This window comes from Ranitomeya imitator, chromosome 8 (genome assembly GCF_032444005.1).
Source record: "Ranitomeya imitator isolate aRanImi1 chromosome 8, aRanImi1.pri, whole genome shotgun sequence".
Taxonomy (NCBI): Eukaryota; Metazoa; Chordata; class Amphibia; order Anura; family Dendrobatidae; genus Ranitomeya; species Ranitomeya imitator.
In genome coordinates this window covers 154,813,440-154,834,637 of record NC_091289.1, presented here as the reverse complement: position 1 = coordinate 154,834,637, position 21,198 = coordinate 154,813,440, and the positions used below count along the sequence as shown (strand labels likewise).

At 43.0% G+C, this 21,198-nt stretch overlaps 1 protein-coding gene across 3 annotated transcripts in view; it reads left to right on the top strand.

Annotated features, from left to right (window-relative positions):
- Positions 1-21,198, top strand: part of ARHGAP29 (Rho GTPase activating protein 29) — a 149,973-nt gene that overhangs the window by 97,317 nt on the left and 31,458 nt on the right. For 2 of the 3 annotated variants that reach the window (XM_069737673.1, XM_069737672.1), the window contains exons 4-5: positions 16,391-16,487; positions 17,179-17,251. In XM_069737673.1, coding sequence (XP_069593774.1) covers positions 16,391-16,487; positions 17,179-17,251 — 170 coding nt within the window. Of the gene's footprint in view, positions 1-2,621; positions 2,670-16,390; positions 16,488-17,178; positions 17,252-21,198 lie in introns of those variants that run through there. The other variant, XM_069737674.1, reaches the window with a different exon arrangement.

Below are 21,198 nucleotides of genomic sequence, written 5' to 3'. Positions count from 1 at the left end.
CAGGCAATAGTAATGTAGTTCACTAAGCGTAAAGGTTCCCTTTAAAGGGTGATATTCGAGAGAACTCTATACACATTATTTATTCAGTCATTCCTACTGAAATCTGTTCTGCCAACTTTTATCAAATGTGTATGGGGACCTTAACTGTGGCCATACACATTGGATGAATATGAGCCAAACCAGACTTCAGTGGTACCAGTCAAACGGTGTATTGGAGTGTCCTGATCAGTGATGAGCCAAAGTGCTCAGATGAGGCGTTATCCAAACCTGCTCATGTGCGAGCCAAGAGTCTTCCACGTGCTCGAAAAATATGTTCAAGTCCCCGCAGTGGCATGTCTCACGACTGACAGCCACAACACATGCCAGAATTGCCTAACAAACAGGGAATCCCTGCATGTGTTGCGGCTGTCTAACAGACACGAGACATGCAGCCGCGGGGAATCGAACATATTTTTTTGAGCACGCCGAAGACATTCAGTTAGCACCCGAGCATGTTAGAATAACTCCTTATCCGAGCATGTTCGCTCATCACTTGTACTGTCTCTCCCCCCCCAGACATCTGATGGCAGGAGAAAGAAGGATCAAGCATGTTGACTTTCAGCATACGTTTGTCTTTGAGAGAGGGCAGAGGTATCTGGCAATCGGCTTACCGCTCCCTGCCCAGTATGTGTGGAAGGGTTCGAAAGGTTGGCGCGTTCAACTGACAGCCGTCTGCATTGGGTATCGAAATGGAGACTGCCTTTCCAGATGCGACAACCCTACTACAGAGAAACTCCAATAAAAAGTCAATTTTTCTATTGTAATTATTGTTAATGGATACATTTTAAAGCTGCTCTGAAAATTATGCAGTAATTCTGATAGGATAGGATCAGGCCCCTTCTTATTACAAGCATCCCGACTGCTTAGTGACCAGCTTTGTTCCTTCGTTAATCCTCCTAGAACTTTTTAAATAAACTGACAATTTAACATTGGAGATGACAACTGCCGGCTACTGCAGATCAGCTCCTATGGCCGGGGTCACACTTGCCAGTGTAATGTGAGAAACTCGCACAAGTCTCTCTCATCAATACCCGGCACTGCCGCCGGCACTTGGGACCGGAGCATGCGGCAGCATGTATTTCTATGCAGCCGCACACTCCGGTCCGAGTGCCGGCGGCAGTTCTGGGTATTGATGCAAGTTTCTTACATCACACTCGCAAGTGTGACCCCGGCCTATGTAAGCGACTGAGCTGATCTGCGGTACCTGGCAACCGCTACTACAAATTAAATGGAGCCATGCTGTTTCGCTCCACTCATTGTTTGCATCCAGCTGTCGGCGGAGATAACTGATCATAGGGATGCCGCCTGTCGGACTTAGTTTATCAATATGGGATCTGACATTCTAAAAAAAAAAATAGGTCTTCAATATCATAAGCTCAGACATTTAAGACATTGAGCCTCAGCCCCCCAAATCGCTAGGTGTGACCTTTTTACAGTCATTTTGTAGCCTTGTTCATGCAAAATTGGGACTATTGCCAAGTGTTCCGAATCAGATTAGAATGTGATTTGAAGACTTTGATACAATAAATAGTTAAAGGGGTGTTCTCAAATTATTAAATTGCTTTAATTAGTTAGCATCAAAATAAACAAGTTTGCAGTTGGCTTTCTTTTTCTGTTTGCTGTCAGTCTCCTCCAATGAAAGCTTTTATCTTTCATAGAGTACAGCTGGTTTCCATGGAGCTCAACGACTAGTTCCTCAATGGACATATTAAGAATACCCATTATTACAAACATTAGCGTTAGTGACAGCAGCGGGCATGTTTTTTTACATTTGCTGGTATGCTTCCCCTCTGGGATCCAACAGTCAGTGGTGCGCTACTTTTTGTTTTTTGCATGGCGAAGTTGGCAGAGAGGCGTCTATATGTATTAAGCCAGACAAATGGTGATTTTACGCTAAGCCGTACACCTTTCAGCCCATACCTAAGCCCTGATGCATGCCCTCCTTTGTTCCTAGAAGAACGCAGTCTACAAAAAGCAAATCCACTACTATTAGTAGGAAATGACAGATACACAGAGAGCAACAAACCTTTTCACATTGTGCATTGGGGCCCTGGTGATTGTTGTGAGCGACCATTGTGTACAGCCAGGATGTCCTGGGGAAAAGTGCGTGCGTGTTTTTAGAGGACTGGGTATAGCCGCTGTACATGCAGGCAGAACGCACGGCATCGGGCAGCCTCGCAAGCATTATAACTAGTCTTTGCATGAAGGCGAGTGTCCTGTAATTGGGCTGGACCGCATGCAGATTTTTTACTTTGGATGCTTCCATTAGTTCTCATTCCGACTGCAAATGTTTTCCCCAGCACTCACCAGTTCAAAGGCCTAACACAACAGTGACGACACGGCCTTCCTGACACAGGAAAAGTATTCACGGCAGATAAATTCTTGGTTTCAGAGGATTACAGTGGAACAATCTCTCTGCTCTCCAGCCTTCTTCAGGGAGCTGCCGACGTGAACACACCGCTTTTAATTTTGCCCTTTTTTTATGCCATTTTTCATTTCATTACTGGATTCTAAATACATCTATGCCATTTTTTAATCTCGGACTAAGTTTTTTTGCTATTTTATTTTTGTTTGGCCCAAGCCAGTAACAGATTGAGGTGTGTCTGATGACTTGAGAGAATGGTTTCGAGGTAAGGAATCCTGTTTGTTTTTTTTAGCTTTTCTTGTTTTGCGGTAACTTTCCGCCTTTTTCCTCCTGCTATGATGTTACTATGTGGCTCATTAATTTTACCTAGTTAGGTTTGGTATTATGCTTATTTTGGGCACTGGTTAAATAGAAACTAGGGGAAAGTGTGTCGGCGTATATAGATCCTTTAACCTGCAATGTTTTCCAGGCTTAGATCATGCTTTTTTAGATTGCAGGCAAAATGCAATCCACATTCTTCACTTGTGACTACATCCTTTTTTACAAAAGGCTCCGTGGGAACACGGGAGGACATTCCCTTTTTTTTTTTTTCTTTAATCTGAATGGACAGCTCTATTGCCATGCCGTGTATAAACTAGAAAATAATGGCTTCGTGGGCCACGTCTGGAATTAAATGGCTGCTGTAGATGTTCTGTTTTTGTGCAATCGAGTGTTACATTTTTGTATGTTGTGTTTTCGAAGATGAGAAATTATATGCCACTCACCCTTTCCAGTCGCGCCTCTCAGGCACATGGCATGTTTTAGAGCAGAGGTCCCCAACTCCAGTCCTCAAGGCCCACCAACAGGTCATGTTTTCAGGATTTCCTTAGTCTTGCCCAGGTAATAATTGCATCACCTGTGCAATGCAAAGGAAATCCTGAAAACATGACCTGTTGGTGGGCCTTGAGGACTGGAGTTGGGGACCTCTGTTTTAGAGTGTCTTCAGCGTGTTTGAAAAAAATGTTTGAGTCCTCGCGGCTGCATGTGTCGTCAGTCCCCGGCGGCTGCGTGTGCATCAGTCCCCGGCGGCTGCGTGTGTCGTCAGTCCCCGGCGGCTGCGTGTGTCGTCAGTCCCCGGCGGCTGCGTGTGTCGTCAGTCCCCGGCGACTGCGTGTGTCGTCAGTCCCCGGCAGCTGCGTGTGTCGTCAGTCCCCGGCAGCTGCGTGTGTCGTCAGTCCCCGGCAGCTGCGTGTGTCGTCAGTCCCCGGCAGCTGCGTGTGTCGTCAGTCCCCGGCAGCTGCGTGTGTCGTCAGTCCCCGGCAGCTGCGTGTGTCGTCAGTCCCTGCGGCTGCGTGTCTCGCCAGTCCCCGCGGCTGCGTGTCTCGCCAGTCCCCCCGGCTGCATGTCTCGCCAGTCCCCCCGGCTGCGTGTCTCGCCAGTACCCCCGGCTAATAATTGTTAAAGTCTATCTGGAACTTTCTGGGAATTGGTCTTCCACTCAGAAAAACGAGTAGTCGTGGCTTTTACGGAAGAGACTAATCTGGCATGAATTCCATTTTTCCAGTGCAATTAATTCAGTGGCCAATTTAAACTTCTATAATAATGTAAGTGTAATCCAGTGACACAGGACCTCTGTCGCCCAGTGGCTAATCTTGAACGCACAATGAAAAGTGTGTCTTTATAAGAATATGGTAAGCCTCCAAAAATCTTCTTAATAGCCTGTAAAGTGATGTCAGACTAAATATAAAGGAGTCAGTCGCATGCCCTGAATACTTCCTTCCCCCATTGTCTATGGTGATATGCGATGGATCTTCTCTACTGCAGAGATGACCTAGACAATATACACTGTTTAAAAAAAAGAAAAAGGGAACACTAAACTCCCACATCCTACACATCACTGAATTAAATATTCCAGTTGTAAATCTATTCATTACATAGTGGAATGTGTTGAGAACAATAAAACCTAAAAATGATAAACGTAAATCACAACTATTATCCCACGGGGGTCTGGAGTAGGAATGATGTTCAAAATCAAAGTGGAAAATGAAATTACAGGCTGATCCAACTTCAATGGAAATGCCTCAAGACAAGAAATTGATGCTCAGTAGTGTATGTGGCCTCAACGTGCCTGTATGATCTCCCTACAACGCCTGGGCATGCTCCTGATGAAGCAGCGGATGGTCTCCTGAGGGATCTCCTCCCAGACCTGGACTAAAGCATCCGCCAACTCCTGGACAGTCTGTGGTGCAACGTGACATTGGTGGATGGTGCGAGATATGATGTCCCAGATGTGTTCAATCGGATTCAGGTCTGGGTAACGGGCCGGCCAGTCCATAGCTTCAATGCCTTCATCTTGCAGGAACTGCTGATACACTCCGGCCACATGAGGTCTGCCATTGTCGTGCATTAGGAGGAACCCAGGGCCAACCGCACCAGCATATGGTCTCACAAGGGGTCTGAAGATCTCATCTCAGTACCTAATGGCAGTCGGGCTACCTCTGGCGAGCACATGGAGGACTGTGTGGCCCTCCAAAGAAATGCCACCCCACACCATTACTGACCCACTGCCAAATCGGTCATGCTGAAGAATGTTGCAGGCAGCAGATTGCTCTCTACAGCATTTCCAGACTGTCACATCTGTCACATGTGCTCAGTGTGAACCTGCTTTCATCTGTGAATAGCACAGTGCACCAGTGGCGAAATTTGCCAATCCTGGTGCTCTGTGGCAAATTCCAAGTGTCCTGCACGGTGTTGGGCTGTGAGCACAACCCTGATCTGTGGACGTCGGGCACTCAGACCATCCTCATGGAGTCTGTTTATAACCGTTTGTGCAGACACATGCTCATTTGTGGCCTGCTGGAGGTCATTTTGCAGGGCTGTGGCAGTGCTCCTCCTGTTCCTCCTTGCACAAAGGCTGAGGTAGCGGTCCTGTTGCTGGGTTGTTGCCCTCCTACAGCCCCCTCCACATCTCCTGGTGTCCTGGCCTGTCTCCTGCTAGGGCCTCCAGCCTCTGGACACTGTGCTGACACACAGCAAACCTTCTTGCCACAGCTCGCATTGATGTGCCATCCTGGATGAGCTGCACTACCTGAGCCACTTGTGTGGGTTGTAGAGTCCATCTCATGCTACCACGAGTGTAAAAGCACAACCAACATTCAAAAGTAACTAAAACATCAGCCAGAAAGCATTGGTACTGAGATGTGGTCTGTGGTCTCCACCTACAGAACCACTCCTTTATTGAGTGTCTTGATAATTGTCAATATTTTCCATCTGTTGTCTATTCCATTTGCACAACAGCATGTGAAATTGATTGTCAAACAGTGTTGCTTCCGAAGTGGACAGTTTGATTTCACAGAAGTTTGATTTACTTGGAGTTCTATTGTTTGTGTTCCCTTAATTTTTTTGAGCAGTGTATATTTACTTTTTGTTTGTGTCATATGCTATGTATGGACAGAAGTATTATACCCCCTCCACATTGCATCTACTGCAACTTTTGACATCTCATTCTGAATCTATACACATTAATATCGAGTTGGTTCCTTTGTTGCTATAACAGCTCCTGCTCTTGGAAGACTTTCTACAAGATTTTGGAGGGTTCTGTGGGAATTTTTGCCCATTCATCCAGAACGTTTGTGAGATCAGACACTGATGTTGGAGGAGGCCGGGGTCAGTGTCTCCTTTTTTAGTTCATCCCAAAGGTGTTTGATGGGGTTGAGGTCCAAGCTCTTCATGACTGGTCATGTTCTTCCACAACAAACTCCCCCAACCATGTCTGTATGGACCTTGTTTTATGGACTGGAGCACAGTCATGGGGCACAGAAAAAGGGCCTTCCCCAATCTGTTCCCACAAAGTTGGAAGCTACAATTATTCTAAATGTGTTGTGCAGAAGTATTAAGATTTCTTTCATATGAGGGAGCTAAGGGGCCATGGCCGTCCCCTGAGGATTTGGATTTTATATACTTGTGGGAATGGGACGGAATGAAAAATCTATTAGATGGTGTGTCCTAATTCTTTTGTGCATATAGTCTATCAAGTATTTATCATGGATTTCACCTGATCGAGTTGGGTAGGAAAAAAATAGCTATTGTATGGCCAATTTGTCACTTGGTTATCTTGACGGGTAACTGTGTTTTCTATGATGACAGCGTCATATACCTGTGCTGGCAACTTTATCTTCCATGAGAACAAAAGTGTATGAAGTGCCAAATTTTGGTGTTCCCCATCCTTTTTTCTTTTTTCCCTCTGACATCAGTTTATCTAAAGTCAGGAGACCTTAATATCATGAAATCTGCAGGTTGGTCTGACTTTGCACTAATGCAAAAATACAAAGCTAAACCAAGAAAAAGAAATAAACCTCCTCCGCCGGCCTCGCGCTGCCTCCTCTGCTTAGATCAGTGCTCTTTGTCTTGCTTCTTTATTGGCCACTTCAGTGACATGGCGAGTCTAGTGGTAAGTCTAAACCATGCTCCTCTGCCCCTCCTGTACTGTGGGAAAGCTTTAGTTTAGACTTATCACTGCACTCCCATGCCGCTGCTGCGGCCATATTGGAAGCATGATTTTCTTTTTACACTGCTCGGAAGCTGATTTCACCCCATGAGCAGGTATGGACTGGAGCTGAAATTCATCCCTGGCATTTGAAATCACACAGGCCCATGTTGTCCCCGTCCCCAAGCACCGGATGGAATATATTACGAATACTTCCCTGGATGGAGGAAAATAAGATTTACTACAATTACAATATACTAATGATACCCGTGGCCTGCTGGAGTAAGTGATGGAGTCAGCGACTTTGTGCTCCGTCACAACTCTTAGCAGTATGGGTGTCTTGAGAACACTGATTCTGTTAACAACGTTGCAGACAAGGCAGCCCATGACCAGACAGGCCCTTCTGGCATCTGCCAGAATTGCCAAATGGCCAGTCTGGCCCTGCCCATGAGTGAGTGTTTTGCTTCTTCAACAGTTTTTCTCACAGTTCGGTGTAAATGCAGTGTAAGTCCATGTGGTCTTTGCAATTACAGAAGTCAAAGACTGGAATTTTTTTTATTTCTTTTCGGACTTCCCTAGCAAACCTAGTTCCTCTTTTTGCTATGTCTTCACAAAAATTTCTGAGCGGAAGTATCCTGGAAGAACTGACTATTACTATTGTATGATGCCTGAGCCGAGCTCAGCGACTCCATTTCCTGCTGGAAGCCGCATTATTGGAGAAGTATGTGCCGGCGAAAGGCTTCGTGGGAATCAATGAAAAGCTGTTTTAGCAATGTACTGTTTTCTTTATGGTTATATGCAGCAGTGAAAAAGAATGGGGTCGAGGGATTACAAACTTTCCTCCCCAATTATTTTTTTTGCATTCAGCTACTAAAATAGAGTTGAAGATGTTTTAAGCCTTTAACCCATTCATCACCCAAATGCCAAACTGTTCATGACAGAGAGGTTTGTCCTACGCGGCTCGATATTCTGTTTTTACCTCTCTTACACTGATTCGTGGTAATAGAATGATGGTTGTGACACGGAACTTTTGTCTCCTGTGCAAAGCTGGGCGTACACACAGATTTCTGACCACACACATGCTGAAATTAGTCTCCCCTGGCCATTTACACCCACTGATATTTTGTTGAGATTTCTCAACTTTTGCGATTGTCCCCCCCAAAAATATATCTACATCTCTCTCTATCTACTGATCTTATCTTTCAGATGTTGATTACATGATACAGTCATGGTCGTTGGCACACAGATTTTTAAAGGGGTTTTCCCACGAACAAAAGTTAATTTTAGTCAATAGATCTTGGAATAATAATAGGTTCCACAATTGGATGTGTGTAAATCAAATGTTCCTGTGCTGAGATAATCTTATAAATGTGTCCCTGCTGTGTACTGTGTAAAGTTTGTGTCTGACCATGCAGGAACATGGTCTGATCATGGGCTACGTTCACATTTGCGTTGTGCGCCGCTGTGTCGGCGACACAACGCAAACAAAAACGCACCAAAACGCACTCAAAAACGCTGCGTTTTGCGACGCATGCGTCGTTTTTTGCCGAAACTTGGACGCAAGAAAAATGCAACTTGTTGCGTTTTCTGCGCCCGACGCTTGCGGCAAAAAAACGCATGCGTCGCACAACGCAGCACAATGCATGTCCATGCGTCCCCCATGTTAAATATAGGAGCGCATGACGCATGCAAAACGCTAATGTGAACGTAGCCATACCACAGCTCCTGGCCAGGGAGGAAGGAAAGAGGACCCCATTCACTTATATTGCACTGCGATGTTGCAGTGACATGTAGCAAACAATGGTGTTTCGCCCAATTTCGCCTTGTATTCCCAACTTTATTCTTACCAATCCCTGACTTTGTGCATGTGTACCTAGACGAATTGATTCTGTTTTTTGAAGGCAAATGGCGATCACATCAAATATTGATTTTAGTTTAAATGACTCTTTTGCTCATTCACTTTGTATCTTGTTAATCTGAAAAAGCAGGACTCAAAATAAGCCGTAAACTAATGAATGTACTATATATGCACACCCACTCATAGTACGCAGTTTTGGGAACTGACCCCAAAAAAATAAACTCCAACAATTTTGTATAACATAATGCTGAAAATCTTTTCTTTTACCAGTCTCGATTAGTCAGTACAAAGGAGTTTTCTTTCCATTTCAGTCGTTCATACGTGTACTAGATGCTAGATGTTCTTAGGGAGAAGGTGGAACGTCTGACCAAATAATGACAACTACTTGAACTGAATAGGGCAATTGGGGATAAGACTCAATCTTCATAAAGAGACGCTTTTGGAGCCTATGGAGGCCAGCGATCAGTATGCTGCTGGTGGAAGAGCAGATTAAGACCATGTAAATGTCTCCACCGGGTACAGATTAAACTATGGCCACTACTACAGCCGGAGTTTTTACCCAACTCACTTCCATCCCCCTCCAGTCGTCTTCCTCCTGTTGTTTTCTCATTTCGCGGAGCTACGTGTCGGTGTCTGGACCCTCCCATCGCATTCACTCGGGCCTCGCACTCACTTGTGAAATTGTATTCTGCTAATAAATTCTTCATCAAACAATTAATCTTCATGTCCTCTCGTTTAGAAAATACATTAAGAAGGTTTCATAACTACAAAACAAGAAATTTTGGGGTAGAATCCAGATTTGTATTTTTTATTACCGTCGTTTGTTTTGAACTGCATGCCAGAAAAATGCTACAATATTTAGTTGTACTGTTCTTGGTACCATAGATCTTTTCATATTTTTCCATAAATCTTTGATGGTGCTCCAACATCTTTATTATTCAATGATCGATACATGGTCTAAACATTTATATAGGAAGAAAAAGTAGTGGCACTCACCGGTTCTTTAAAATCCAATGTCTTTATTAAGAAAAACATGTTTAAAACTGGCTGCGCAGAGGATCATTCCAGGACCAGTAGAAGAGCAGGAAAGCTCGAAACGATTGTTGTCAGGAATATGTGTTCCTTCTCCTTCCCTCTGCGCAGCCAGTTTTAATCATGTTTTTCTGAATAAAGACATTGGATTTTAAAGGACCGGTGAGTGCCACTACTTTTTCTTCCTATATACATGTTCGCATCTTATTTTGTGAGCATCCGGTACCTGCAGGCATGATTGCTCAGTCCAAAGTTTGGTTTGAGGACAAGTTCACCGACACAGGTTGAATGGTTTTGGCTTTCTCCTTGTTTTTGTTTCCTATAAATGGTCTAGTGCAGTGTAACCCCAACTCTGGTCCTCGAGCCCCCAACAGGTCATTTTTTCAGGATTTGCTTAGCATTGCACAGGTGATGGAATTCTTTCTTGTCCAGGTGATGCTATTATCACTTGGGCAATACTAGGGTGATCCCAAAAACATGACCTTGAGGATAGGAGTTGAGGAACACTGATCAAGTCTATGGACAGTTGATTGTACGGCCTAAATATAGTAAAGTGTTCGATTATAGAAGAGCTGAACCCTTCGGAGTAGCAGTGGCGGCACCATCCTATCATGTGTGGGAAGATGGTGAGACTCGAGCTGGGTCATCTATAATGAGGTTCTCCTTGGCTAAGATTCTAGGGGCCAATTTGATGAGATATGTTAGGATATTCCACAAGAAGCAGCTTTAGAGAGACAGTGTAGATTTGAACCTAGAAGAAGTTATGGTAAATGTCCACTATGACTGTCGGCAAAATGTTTTGAAGAGATATCACAAAAATTCTTGCACTCATGAATTTCTTCGCAATCCTAATTTCAAAGTTTTGATGGGTGAAATCCAGGATATGACACTCCATTGCATTGCTAAAATGAGGTCAAGCTCAGCGAATCGCTGCTCTCCTCCAAGACTGGAGAGGAGCACAGGTTCATGTGGTGGAGAGCGGAACTTTGCTGAGCACTTCTGCCCCTCTTTTCTAGTGATCGATGGAGGTCTCATAAGTTTTGATCAGTTGCTGATCTGGACTTTGACAGGTCAAATGTTTTCTGAAAGTGCATTTGTTTTAACATTTGCCCATAAATCTGGCAACAAAATTGTAATTTTCTACAGGCAAGCTCCTTCATGAACAAGTTAAAAATATCAGAGTGCTCATCGAACCTGGTAAATCTACAGGACCAGTTTTACAACTTTTATGTAGTCAATTTCTAGCAAACACAACATCAAAGTCCACATAGTGAAAATATGCTTTACAAACTGAAAAAAAAATGTTGTGCTCGAAAAAGCATCCTTTTCTTTCTGTGCCACTCCTGTGACCCTTTTAAGGGTATATTTAGGTGCATATGTCTTGTTTATTCTCCATAGGCCCCTGAGCACCTCCCTGGTAAATGCAACTCATAAATACAATGGTTTTACTAAAACAGATGGGAGTACAGGAAAGGGAGGCCGGCTTTGTTGTAATGTCACAAGGTTTTGTGTAGTGTAGGAAGATCCCATCGGTGTGTCCATAAGAATGTCACAAGTTCTTTTTACTCCTCGGGTTGTTGGTTTATTTCTTTTTCTTGGTTTAGCTTTGTATTTCTTTGCTATTCTCACATCTTATGGCATTGTTCCTCACCGTCAACAATCAGATGACCTTGTTGGTTCAGTACAATGTTGCATTCCAATTTTTTCTTGGAAGTTCTTGTAGCCAAACTGATCAGATATAAGGTAATAGAGGCCGTACGCATTAGATAAATGTTGGCTAAACCCTCTGAGTTCTAGTTTTATCTGACCTTTTCAGAGCAGGTGGAGTTTCCCTACAGATGAAAGGAAAGGATGTTGGATTTCAGTCTGCAGAACCTAGCCACACACATTAGATGGTCAAAAGGTCCAGTCTGGTCAAAACTACAGGTTTGTCCAACTTTAATGTGTATGTGGATCTTGGGAATTCCTGAAAAGAAAAAGTCCAGCAATACTTTTGCATGGTCAGTCCTTTCCTCCATGAAGAGCTGAAGAGCTCTTTGAAGATCTGAAGCCTCTGCCACACCAGCTCTATTCCCCGCCCAGCGCCACCTTCTGCTTGACTGACACCAGGTTTGCCTCTAGTCACGCAGCATAGAGGCCATCAGAAGGTGGCAGCGCTAGGCGGTAATAGAGCTGGAGTGAAAGAGGCTTCAGATCTGCAAGACTCGGACCATATCTTTTGTCTTGAGACATCAGTAGAGTGTCTGCAAAGGTCACTGGTGATGGGAGTGGGGAGCATGGTCAGCTGTGACAACGCCTATTGTTATTGGTGAATGCTGTGTTATCAGCTATGTCAAGAGGTTTTAATCCTGCCTCTGATGATAAGGAAACTGCTGTAAACTCTTCTTGAACAGACAGGAAGTATGAGTCTATAAAAAAAACCCCAGTGGCCAGTATGAGAATTGCTAGATTACTCATTTTTGTATTTTAATAAAGATCGTGATATAGAAAAAAAAATTACCCAAAAAATACGTGACACACAAAGCTAATATAAACAATAGATATTGTCCGGGTGATGGCCGCCTGCCTTTTATTCGGTTTAGAACCATTGCAATCTTTATTAAATAGGTTGTGTTTACTTCTGCATTGCAGTCTCCATTCTGCAGATTCCACCAATATTGCATGTCTAATAAAGGGAAGGCACCGTGGAAAAAATCCCACAGGCTATATATTAATCAGTGAAGCAAATCTTGCACCATTAGTGCCCTGTAAGAAGTGGATCAGGCACCACCATTTTCCAATGGCAGAACAATGCCAATGAAGAACGCAGATGAGAAATTAACAATACCAGGATGCACTATGATCAGAGCAAAAATGTCCAATCAAAGCTGTGATTATAAATCAGAGAATTACTTTATTATTACATCCAAAATTAATCTGACCTGATGTGCTTTCTCACAGGAGGTTTTCTTTAACTACCATTGACCTCTGGACTGGACACCAATGTTTAATACCCTTCTGCCAAATCTGATTGACATGTTAGAAGATGAAAGATTAGTAACAATGAGCACGTTACACTAAAAATAAAACTACTTTATTATTACAATTAAAATTAATCTGACCTGATGTGCTTTCTCACAGGAGGTTTTCTTTAACTACCATTGACCTATGGACTGGTCACCAATGTTAATACTTTTCTGCCAAATCTGATTGACATGTTAGAAGATGAAAGATTAGTAACAATGAGCACGTTACACTAAAAATAAAACTACTTTATTATTACAATTAAAATTAATCTGACCTGATGTGCTTTCTCACAGGAGGTGTAGCTACCATTGACCCCTGGACTGGTCACCAATGTTCCTACCCTTCTGCCTAATCTTATTGACGTTAGAAGATGAAAGATTACTAACAATGAACATACATTTTTACCTAAACTTTCCATGTATAAAATACTCATGATATAAATTTTTGTAATTTTTCCTAGTTGGTGTTTCGGCATCTTCCCAATCCCCCTAGTATAGTTACTGTCGGTCTGGGGTGGAGATGTCCACTGCTTTTCTCTAGGTTTCTTAAGGACACTTTTGATGACCTGCGGTCTTTGGCACAATGGCGAGTCTGCTGCCACTTTAAAGAGGAATCTTTAGAGAATATGGTGGGAAGGGTAACAACCTATTGTAACATGGCATGAGTCACTTTTACAGGATTAAAAGCCCCTCTGAAAGAGTGTCCTTCAAGTGATACAAAGGCTTTATTTTTCTTCGCTAACTTGATTAACAGGCTATTAACTCACGTTGCCAAGGGAATGTATCATATTGCTGTGCCCTACTGACTGAGGGGCAATTACTTTTAATTTTACTCTTAAGAGTACATTTGATGTATGGGTATATTGTGTGCATGCACCTTGCGCCAACTTTTCAGAAACTGCTGAAATGACCCGGGTGATTGAAGTTTGTTTTTTTTTCTTTATGCATAAGTACCATTACCTCCTGTAATCACCGGTTGTGTTCTTGCTGTTTTTCTATGGTTGCATTATGGTCGCTGTTGATGGTTCAGTTACTGAAATTTTGACAGCCGCTCAGGAAAGTGAAGGGAGATGTTTCTTACATGCCGTTCTGAGAGCAGATTCCTAAATACTCCGATTGATCTCACACAAGATGCCCGAAAGTGTTTTTTGGGGATAAAAAATAAACACTACGTAATTGTCAGAAGATCTTGTGTTATTCTTATAATTGTCTTCTTTGCTCTTCTCTAGTGGCCATGTCCTAGAATTGACATTGTTTGCTTTGTGGTCTTTAGATTGTTCATTTACTACTTGGTGAAAGGAGTTTTATATGCTCCGGTAAATAAAGCTAAACTAAAGCACCACCATACACTTTAAAGTGAAGGTGCCATGTCATTTTTTTTCTCCAACAGTTGAAATTAATGTTTTTAATTTTTGTAAAGAATATATTATCTTGTTTTTTTAGTGGAGTAAAAAATTGAAAATTTGAAAAAGTTTGCTATTTTCCACTATTAAACACTAGGGGGAGCAGCTACTGAAATTTGCCATGAAAATCTAGTGTACAACTAGCTCAGTTTACAACTGCAGTAAATGTGGGTGGGGACTGATGACATCTGTGTGTGACATCACTCCTCTCCTCCCCTTAGCTCACTTTACAACTGCAGTAAATGTAGGTGGGGTCTGATCACGTGTGTGACATCACTCCTCTCCTCCCCTTAGCTCACTTTACAACTGCTGTAAATGTGGGTGGGGTCTGCAGGAATTAAGTACAGTCATTGATAGACCATTATTTTTAATCTTTAAAGACTCCATAATAATAGGGTCTGTACCACAGGACTGGCGTATAGCAAATGTGGTGCCAATATTCAAAAAGGGGACAAAAACTGAACTCGGTAATTATCGGCCAGTAAGCTTAACCTCTACTGTGGGTAAAATCCTGTAGGGCATTCTAAGGGATGATATGCTGGAGTATCTGAAGAGGAATAACCTCATGACCCAGTATCAGCACGGGTTTACTAGGGACCGTTCATGTCAGACTAATCTGATCAGCTTCTATGAAGAGGCAAGTTCCAGACTGGACCAAGGGAACCCAGTGGACGTAGTGTATATGGACTTTTCAAAAGCTTTTGATATGGTGCCACACAAAAGGTTGATACATAAAATGAGAATAATGGGGATAGGGGAAAATATGTGCAAGTGGGTTAAGAGCTGGCTCAGGGATAGGAAACAAAGGGTGGTTATTAATGGAGCACACTCGGACTGGGTCGCGGTTAGCAGTGGGGTACCACAGGGGTCAGTATTGGGCCCTCTTGTTTTTAACATATTTATTAATGATCTTGTAGCGGGCATTCAGAGCAGAATTTCAATTTACAATTGACACTAAACTCTGCAGGGTAATCAATACAGAGGAGGGCAATTTTATATTACAGGATGATTTATGTAAACTAGAAGCTTGGGCTGATAAATGGCAAATGAGCTTTAATGAGGATAAATGTAAGGTCATGCACTTGGGTAGAAGTAATAAGATAAATAACTATGTGCTTAATTCTAAAACTCTGGGCAAAACCGTCAATGAAAAAGACCTGGGTGTATGGGTGGATGACAAACTCATATTCAGTGGCTAGTGTCAGGCAGCTGCTACAAAGGCAAATAAAATAATAGGATGCATTAAAAGAGGCATAGATGCTCATGAGGAGAACATAATTTTACCTCTATACAAGTCACTAGTTCGACCACACTTAGAATACTGTGCAGAGTTCTGGTCTCCGGTGTATAAGAAAGACATAGCTGAACTAGAGCGGGTGCAGAGAAGAGCGACCAAGGTTATTAGAGGACTGGGGGGTCTGCAATACCAAGATAGGTTATTACACTTGGGGCTATTTAGCTAAGGGGTGATCTTATTTTAATGTATAAATAGATGAGGGGACAGTACAAAGACCTTTCTGTTGATCTTTTTAATCATAGACCTGAGACAGGGACAAGGGGGCATTCTCTACGTCTGGAGGAAAGAAGGTTTAGGCATAATAACAGACGCGGATTCTTTACTGTAAGAGCAGTGAGACTATGGAACTCTCTGCCGTATGATGTTGTAATGAGTGATTCATTACTTAAATTTAAGAGGGGACTGGATGCCTTTCTGGAAAAGTATAATGTTACAGGGTATATACACTAGATTCCTTGCTAGGGTGTTGATCCAGGGAACTAGTCTGATTGCTGTATCTGGAGTCGGGAAGGAATTTTTTTCCCCAATGTGGAGCTTACTCTTTGCCACATGGGTTTTTTTTCCATAGGAATTTACTGTATTTATTGTTTTGTTGTTTTATTTTATTCTATTTTTACTTTTATGCTTCATGAATGTTTCATGCCATTGCATTTATGTTAACCTTGCTCTCTCTAGGTCTTGTTTTGGTTGAAAATGTTAATAAAATTGGTTGGAAAAGCAATGATCCTACAGAGAGGTGTGATGCAAATATTTATTGTGTAATCATGAAACAATGAGTAAATTACATAGATACAGCGACTGATGTGTCTATAAAGTACCTGTGTCGCAAAATCATAAAGTCTAAAATAAGATTCAAAAAGTTGATTTGCATTATTTTTGTTGATGAATGGCATGATTCTACTTTTTTTCTTTTTGCTTCCCTCTAGCTGTGAACTTCAAGAACATTAATGAAGAGAACAGGAGGGAGCAACTTGGAGAAATCTTCTCATCCATTGACACTTTAGCCTTCACCTTCGGTAACGTGTAAGTACAGGAGAGTGGGCTCGCACACGGAGATCAAAGGGGCTAAGAAATTGTTCGCTTCATGGTCATACACTGATGGAGGCTTTGAGGGAACCAGATGACTGGTCAACAACAATACGTCCTGTGAGCAGCCACCTGCAGAAATAAGCCACAAAGGCCAAAAATCATCATCAAGACATACTTGAAACGCGATAGTTATAGAATGAATGCGCTGTGCCACGAGGAGGGAACGGTGTTAAACGCCTTAGTTGGCAAATCTACTGGGCGCCAACCAAGACTTCCGACAAACTGGTTTCATGGTGGCTTTCAAGCTCCGATTCAGGTGGTGTGGAAGATATACGGATGGACATAGTCTAAAGGGATAGACAACATTATCTGTTTATTGAAAAGTTAGCAAGTGTGACGGGGCCAAAAAAAAAAGGAGAAAAGCAAATAAAGTGTAGGAGCATAGCCCATACAGTTTATTCATGGAGCACTGTAGGTCAGTATACGCGGTGTCGGTGCTCTCCGAAGCTCCACTTTTTGATGTGCAGACAGAATTGTGTCACATAACTTATTTCTATGGGTGTACATACTTATTTTGGTTTTTCACCTTTTTCCTCATGTGCATACATCATACCTTTTCCCCACCAAAGTGGTGTCATCTGCTTCAACTAGTAACGTAATGGCCTCCTATTTATCTTCTCTGCAGTGTTTCCGATTTCCTTATGGGAGATGTAGACAATGGCTCATCATTGGGGCTTCACGCATCTCGGAGAAGTCGGGTAGGCGTTTCCTTTAAATATCTGACTAATCAGTAATTCTTACTATTTGAATCTGTAAACGTATAACCTATATTTTTCTTGTTTGTTTGTTTTTTTTCACTAAATGACACCAGAGACCTATTTTTTATTTTTGTGATTTTACTTCTGATAATTTTTTTTTTCTATTTTCTGTAGGCGATTATAGTCTGTTAACATTTACAGATATGCCGTACAATAGTCACGTGGTCCATAAGAACCTACGGCAGATGTTTGTAGACTTCTATGGCATAGTTTTCTGAGCGTGCTCTGTGACTTGTGCAAAGGTTATTACAGGGAAAGGGAGGAGGTGAGCTGTGAACATCACCTGTTTATCACCCCTTCCCACAGTTGGGGAAAAAGGAGGATTTGGGCTGTGAATATCACCTGTTGTCCTCCCCTTCCTATTGCAGGGAAAGGAGGGAGGTGAGTTGTGAACATTACCTTCTGTCCACCCCTTCACATTGCAGGGAAGGGGGAGAATGTGAGCTGTGAACATCACCTGTTGTCCACCCCTTCACATTGCAGGGAAGGGGGAGAATGTGAGCTGTGAACATCACCTGTTTTTCACCCCTTCCCACAGTAGGGAAAAGGAGAATTTGTGCTGTGAATATCACCTGTTGTCCTCCCCTTCCTATTGCAGGGAAAGGAGGAGGTGAGTTGTGAACATTTCCTTTTGTCCACTAATTCCCATTGCAGGGAAGGGGGAGAATGCGAGTTGTGAACATCACCTGTTGTCCACCCCTTCACATTGCAGGGAAGGGGGAGAATGTGAGCTGTGAACATCACCTGTTGTCCACCCCTTCACATTGCAGGGAAGGGGGAGTATGTGAGCTGTGAACATCACCTGTTGTCCATCCCCTTCACATTGCAGGGAAGGGGGAGGAGGTGAGCTTTGAACTTCTCCTATTGGGCAATAGCAGTCCATGTGTCATTTGCCTTCATCTTTGTAAATAGAGGTGTTACTTTGTAATCCTGCAAGTAATCGTAATGTAATTGTTGAGAAGTTATTTCTACAATATAGGAACTATCAGTTTAATAGGAGAATGAGTGGAGAAGATAAAGGAAAAGAGACACTGCTGAGGCTTCTAGTGCATGGGGAAAACTATTAAAATACAGGATACAAGTCATATAATGAACAGAAATAGTCTGATTTCCTATGTCTTGTATACACAGACATGATGTCTTATTGTGAAGTCACCTGAAAGGGTATTTCCACTTTAGGCCGGTTTCACACGTCAGTGGCTCCGGTACGTGAGGTGACAGTTTCCTCACGTACCGGAGACACTGACTCACGTAGACACATTGAAATCGACGTGTCTCTGCACATGTCAGCGTGTTTTCACGGACCGTTTGTCCGTGTGGAAAACACGGAGACATGTCAGTGTTCGTGGGAGCGCACGGATTACACAGACCCATTAAAGTCAATGGGTCCGTGTAAAACACGTACCGCACACGGACGCGGTCCGTGTGCAGTCCGTGTGCCATGCAGGAGACAGCGCTACAGTAAGCGCTGTTCCCCCCCCCCACGTGGTGCTGAAGCCGCCATTCATATCTTCTCTCCAGCAACGTTCGCTGGAGAAAAGATATGAAAAATCCTTTTTTTTTTTTTCGTGTTTAAAATAAAGATCCCTGTCCCCTCCCACCCCCTGTGCGCCCGCCCGCTGTTAATAAAATACTCACCTGCCTCCCTCGCAGCATTCTCTCCTGGCCGCAGCTTCTCCTGTATGAGCGGTCACGTGGTGCTGCCCATTTACAGTCATGAATATGCGGCTCCACCTCCCATAGGGGTGGAGCCGCATATTCATGACTGTAATGGACGGCACCACGTGACCGCTCATACAGGAGAAGCTGCGGCCAGGAGAGGACGCTGCGAGGGAGCGGGGTGAGTATTTTATTAACAGCAGGAGGGCGCACAGGAGGTGGGAGGGTGGTGGGGACAGGATCTTTTATTTTAAACACGAAAAAAAAAAAAAAAAAAGGATTTTTCATATCTTCTCTCCAGCGAACGCTGCTGGAGAGAAGATATGAATGGCGGCTTCAGCACCAGATGCAGGGGACAGCGCTTATCTCTAGCGCTGTCTCCTGCACGCTATGTGTGGTACCCAGTCGGCACACGTGTGCTGCACCCAGTCGGCACACGTGTGCCACACGGATGGCCTACGTGAGCTCACGGACACACGGACACGGATAACTCCGGTACAGATTTTTCCGGTACCGGAATTATCTGGACGTGTGGGACAGGCCTTAAAGGAACAGAAAACATTAAAATGATACATAAAAATATAAGATTTCCCAGCAGTTGATCTCTTTTTGCATACCACAATTAAAACTGAGAAATATATACCAAGCCGCCTCCTGTTTTAAGAGGTAATCCCTGCTCTCTGAGTTTTTGTACAGTAGACCCTGACAAGTTTTGGGGCAAATTTGTCACTGTTTACTTTTCTCATTCATTTCTTGCTTAACTTTTTCTTTAAAGAGGTTATCCAGTCGTCTGCTGAAAGTCTGCATTCACCCTGTGACTGCAGTCTTCTGAACTCTACTGCGTGCACACTGTGCGCTGTCAGGATTCTCCTGTATTGCTGGTGAGAATGTGCGGTCATCTTAAAAGTATGTGATTTGCATACATGTGGACACACCCAATACAAGTGAATTGAGCGAGGCTGAGCACGTCTAGTCTGAATATGGCTGGGAGTGTGCAAATCCCATATCTACGGTCCTGTTACTGCACTCTCTCACCGGCAATACAGGCGAATCCTGACTGCATGCAGTGTGCGCGCTGTTAGATTCACAAGTCTGCAGTCATATAGAGTGAATGCAGACTTTGAGCAGAAAATCGGACAAGCCCTTTCAAGTAGTGCGTAGTTCATGTGGACATTGACGTGCATGATCATTCTGAGAGACGCTCCTCCCAGTATTAGACCTGATCCCTCCGTCACCGATAATATTGATAAGTCAACTATTGTAAATGATTTGAACATTTTCATGTGCGCAGAAGAAAGTTTTGCTAAACGTGTCATATAAGCACATTTTCGTCCTAAGTTATTGGAGTTTCTTTATGTTGTAAGTTCAGTTCTTGTTGAATTGTGAATATTTTACTGACTTTGTTCTCTACTTTCATTATGAAATCGGTCCATTTCCGGGGTTAAATCATTGGCCATAGACTCGCAGGAATGTCATATTGATTTCATACACTTCAAAGTGCAGGAAATCCCACATTCACCCAGACTGTATCCTTAGAATAATATTGTTTTTGCATACTAAATTTTTCCGCTCATTCCTTTTTATCTCTCTAATTTTAATTATTTTGCAAATTTGTTTAGTAAAAGGATTTCCACATTATAGTATTTTTAGGGCACGGTGTTGCTCTATTAAAAACAAGAAAAGCATCCTTACTTCCACTCTTCCTCTCCAGTGCGGTCTCCATTGCCACTGTTTAGTGTTTTTTTTTTTGTTTTTGTTTTTTTTACACCGCCAGTTTTGGCACTACCGCTGAGTCCAGGGATTAGCAGCATTAGTTGTGATGTCACCGCTATAGCCGTGATGGCAAAGACCAAAGAGCGCCGTCGAGGCAGCGCTTTATTCTTAGCCATAAAATAATTCATCATGGAAAACCTCTCTAACATCGGTCACTGTCCCTGTATTATTGGTTTGCAGAACTCCTCTTGTTCTGTAAGCCGGCCATTATTTTTCGAAAACAACTAAAGAGCCACCTCGGTCATAAATCACAGACAAGGAAATATCCTTTATTGCGGGGTGGTCTGAACTGAGGAACAGATCACTCTTTGTCTACTTGTTCAATGTAATAATCAAAAGTCCTAAAAACAAACAGATAAAAGTGAACTACGCATGTCCAGTACCCAATGTCCTGGCGTGATGCCTTTCTTTTTATTTAGACTTTATACATTGATGTCTTACACTTTCTTCACCCT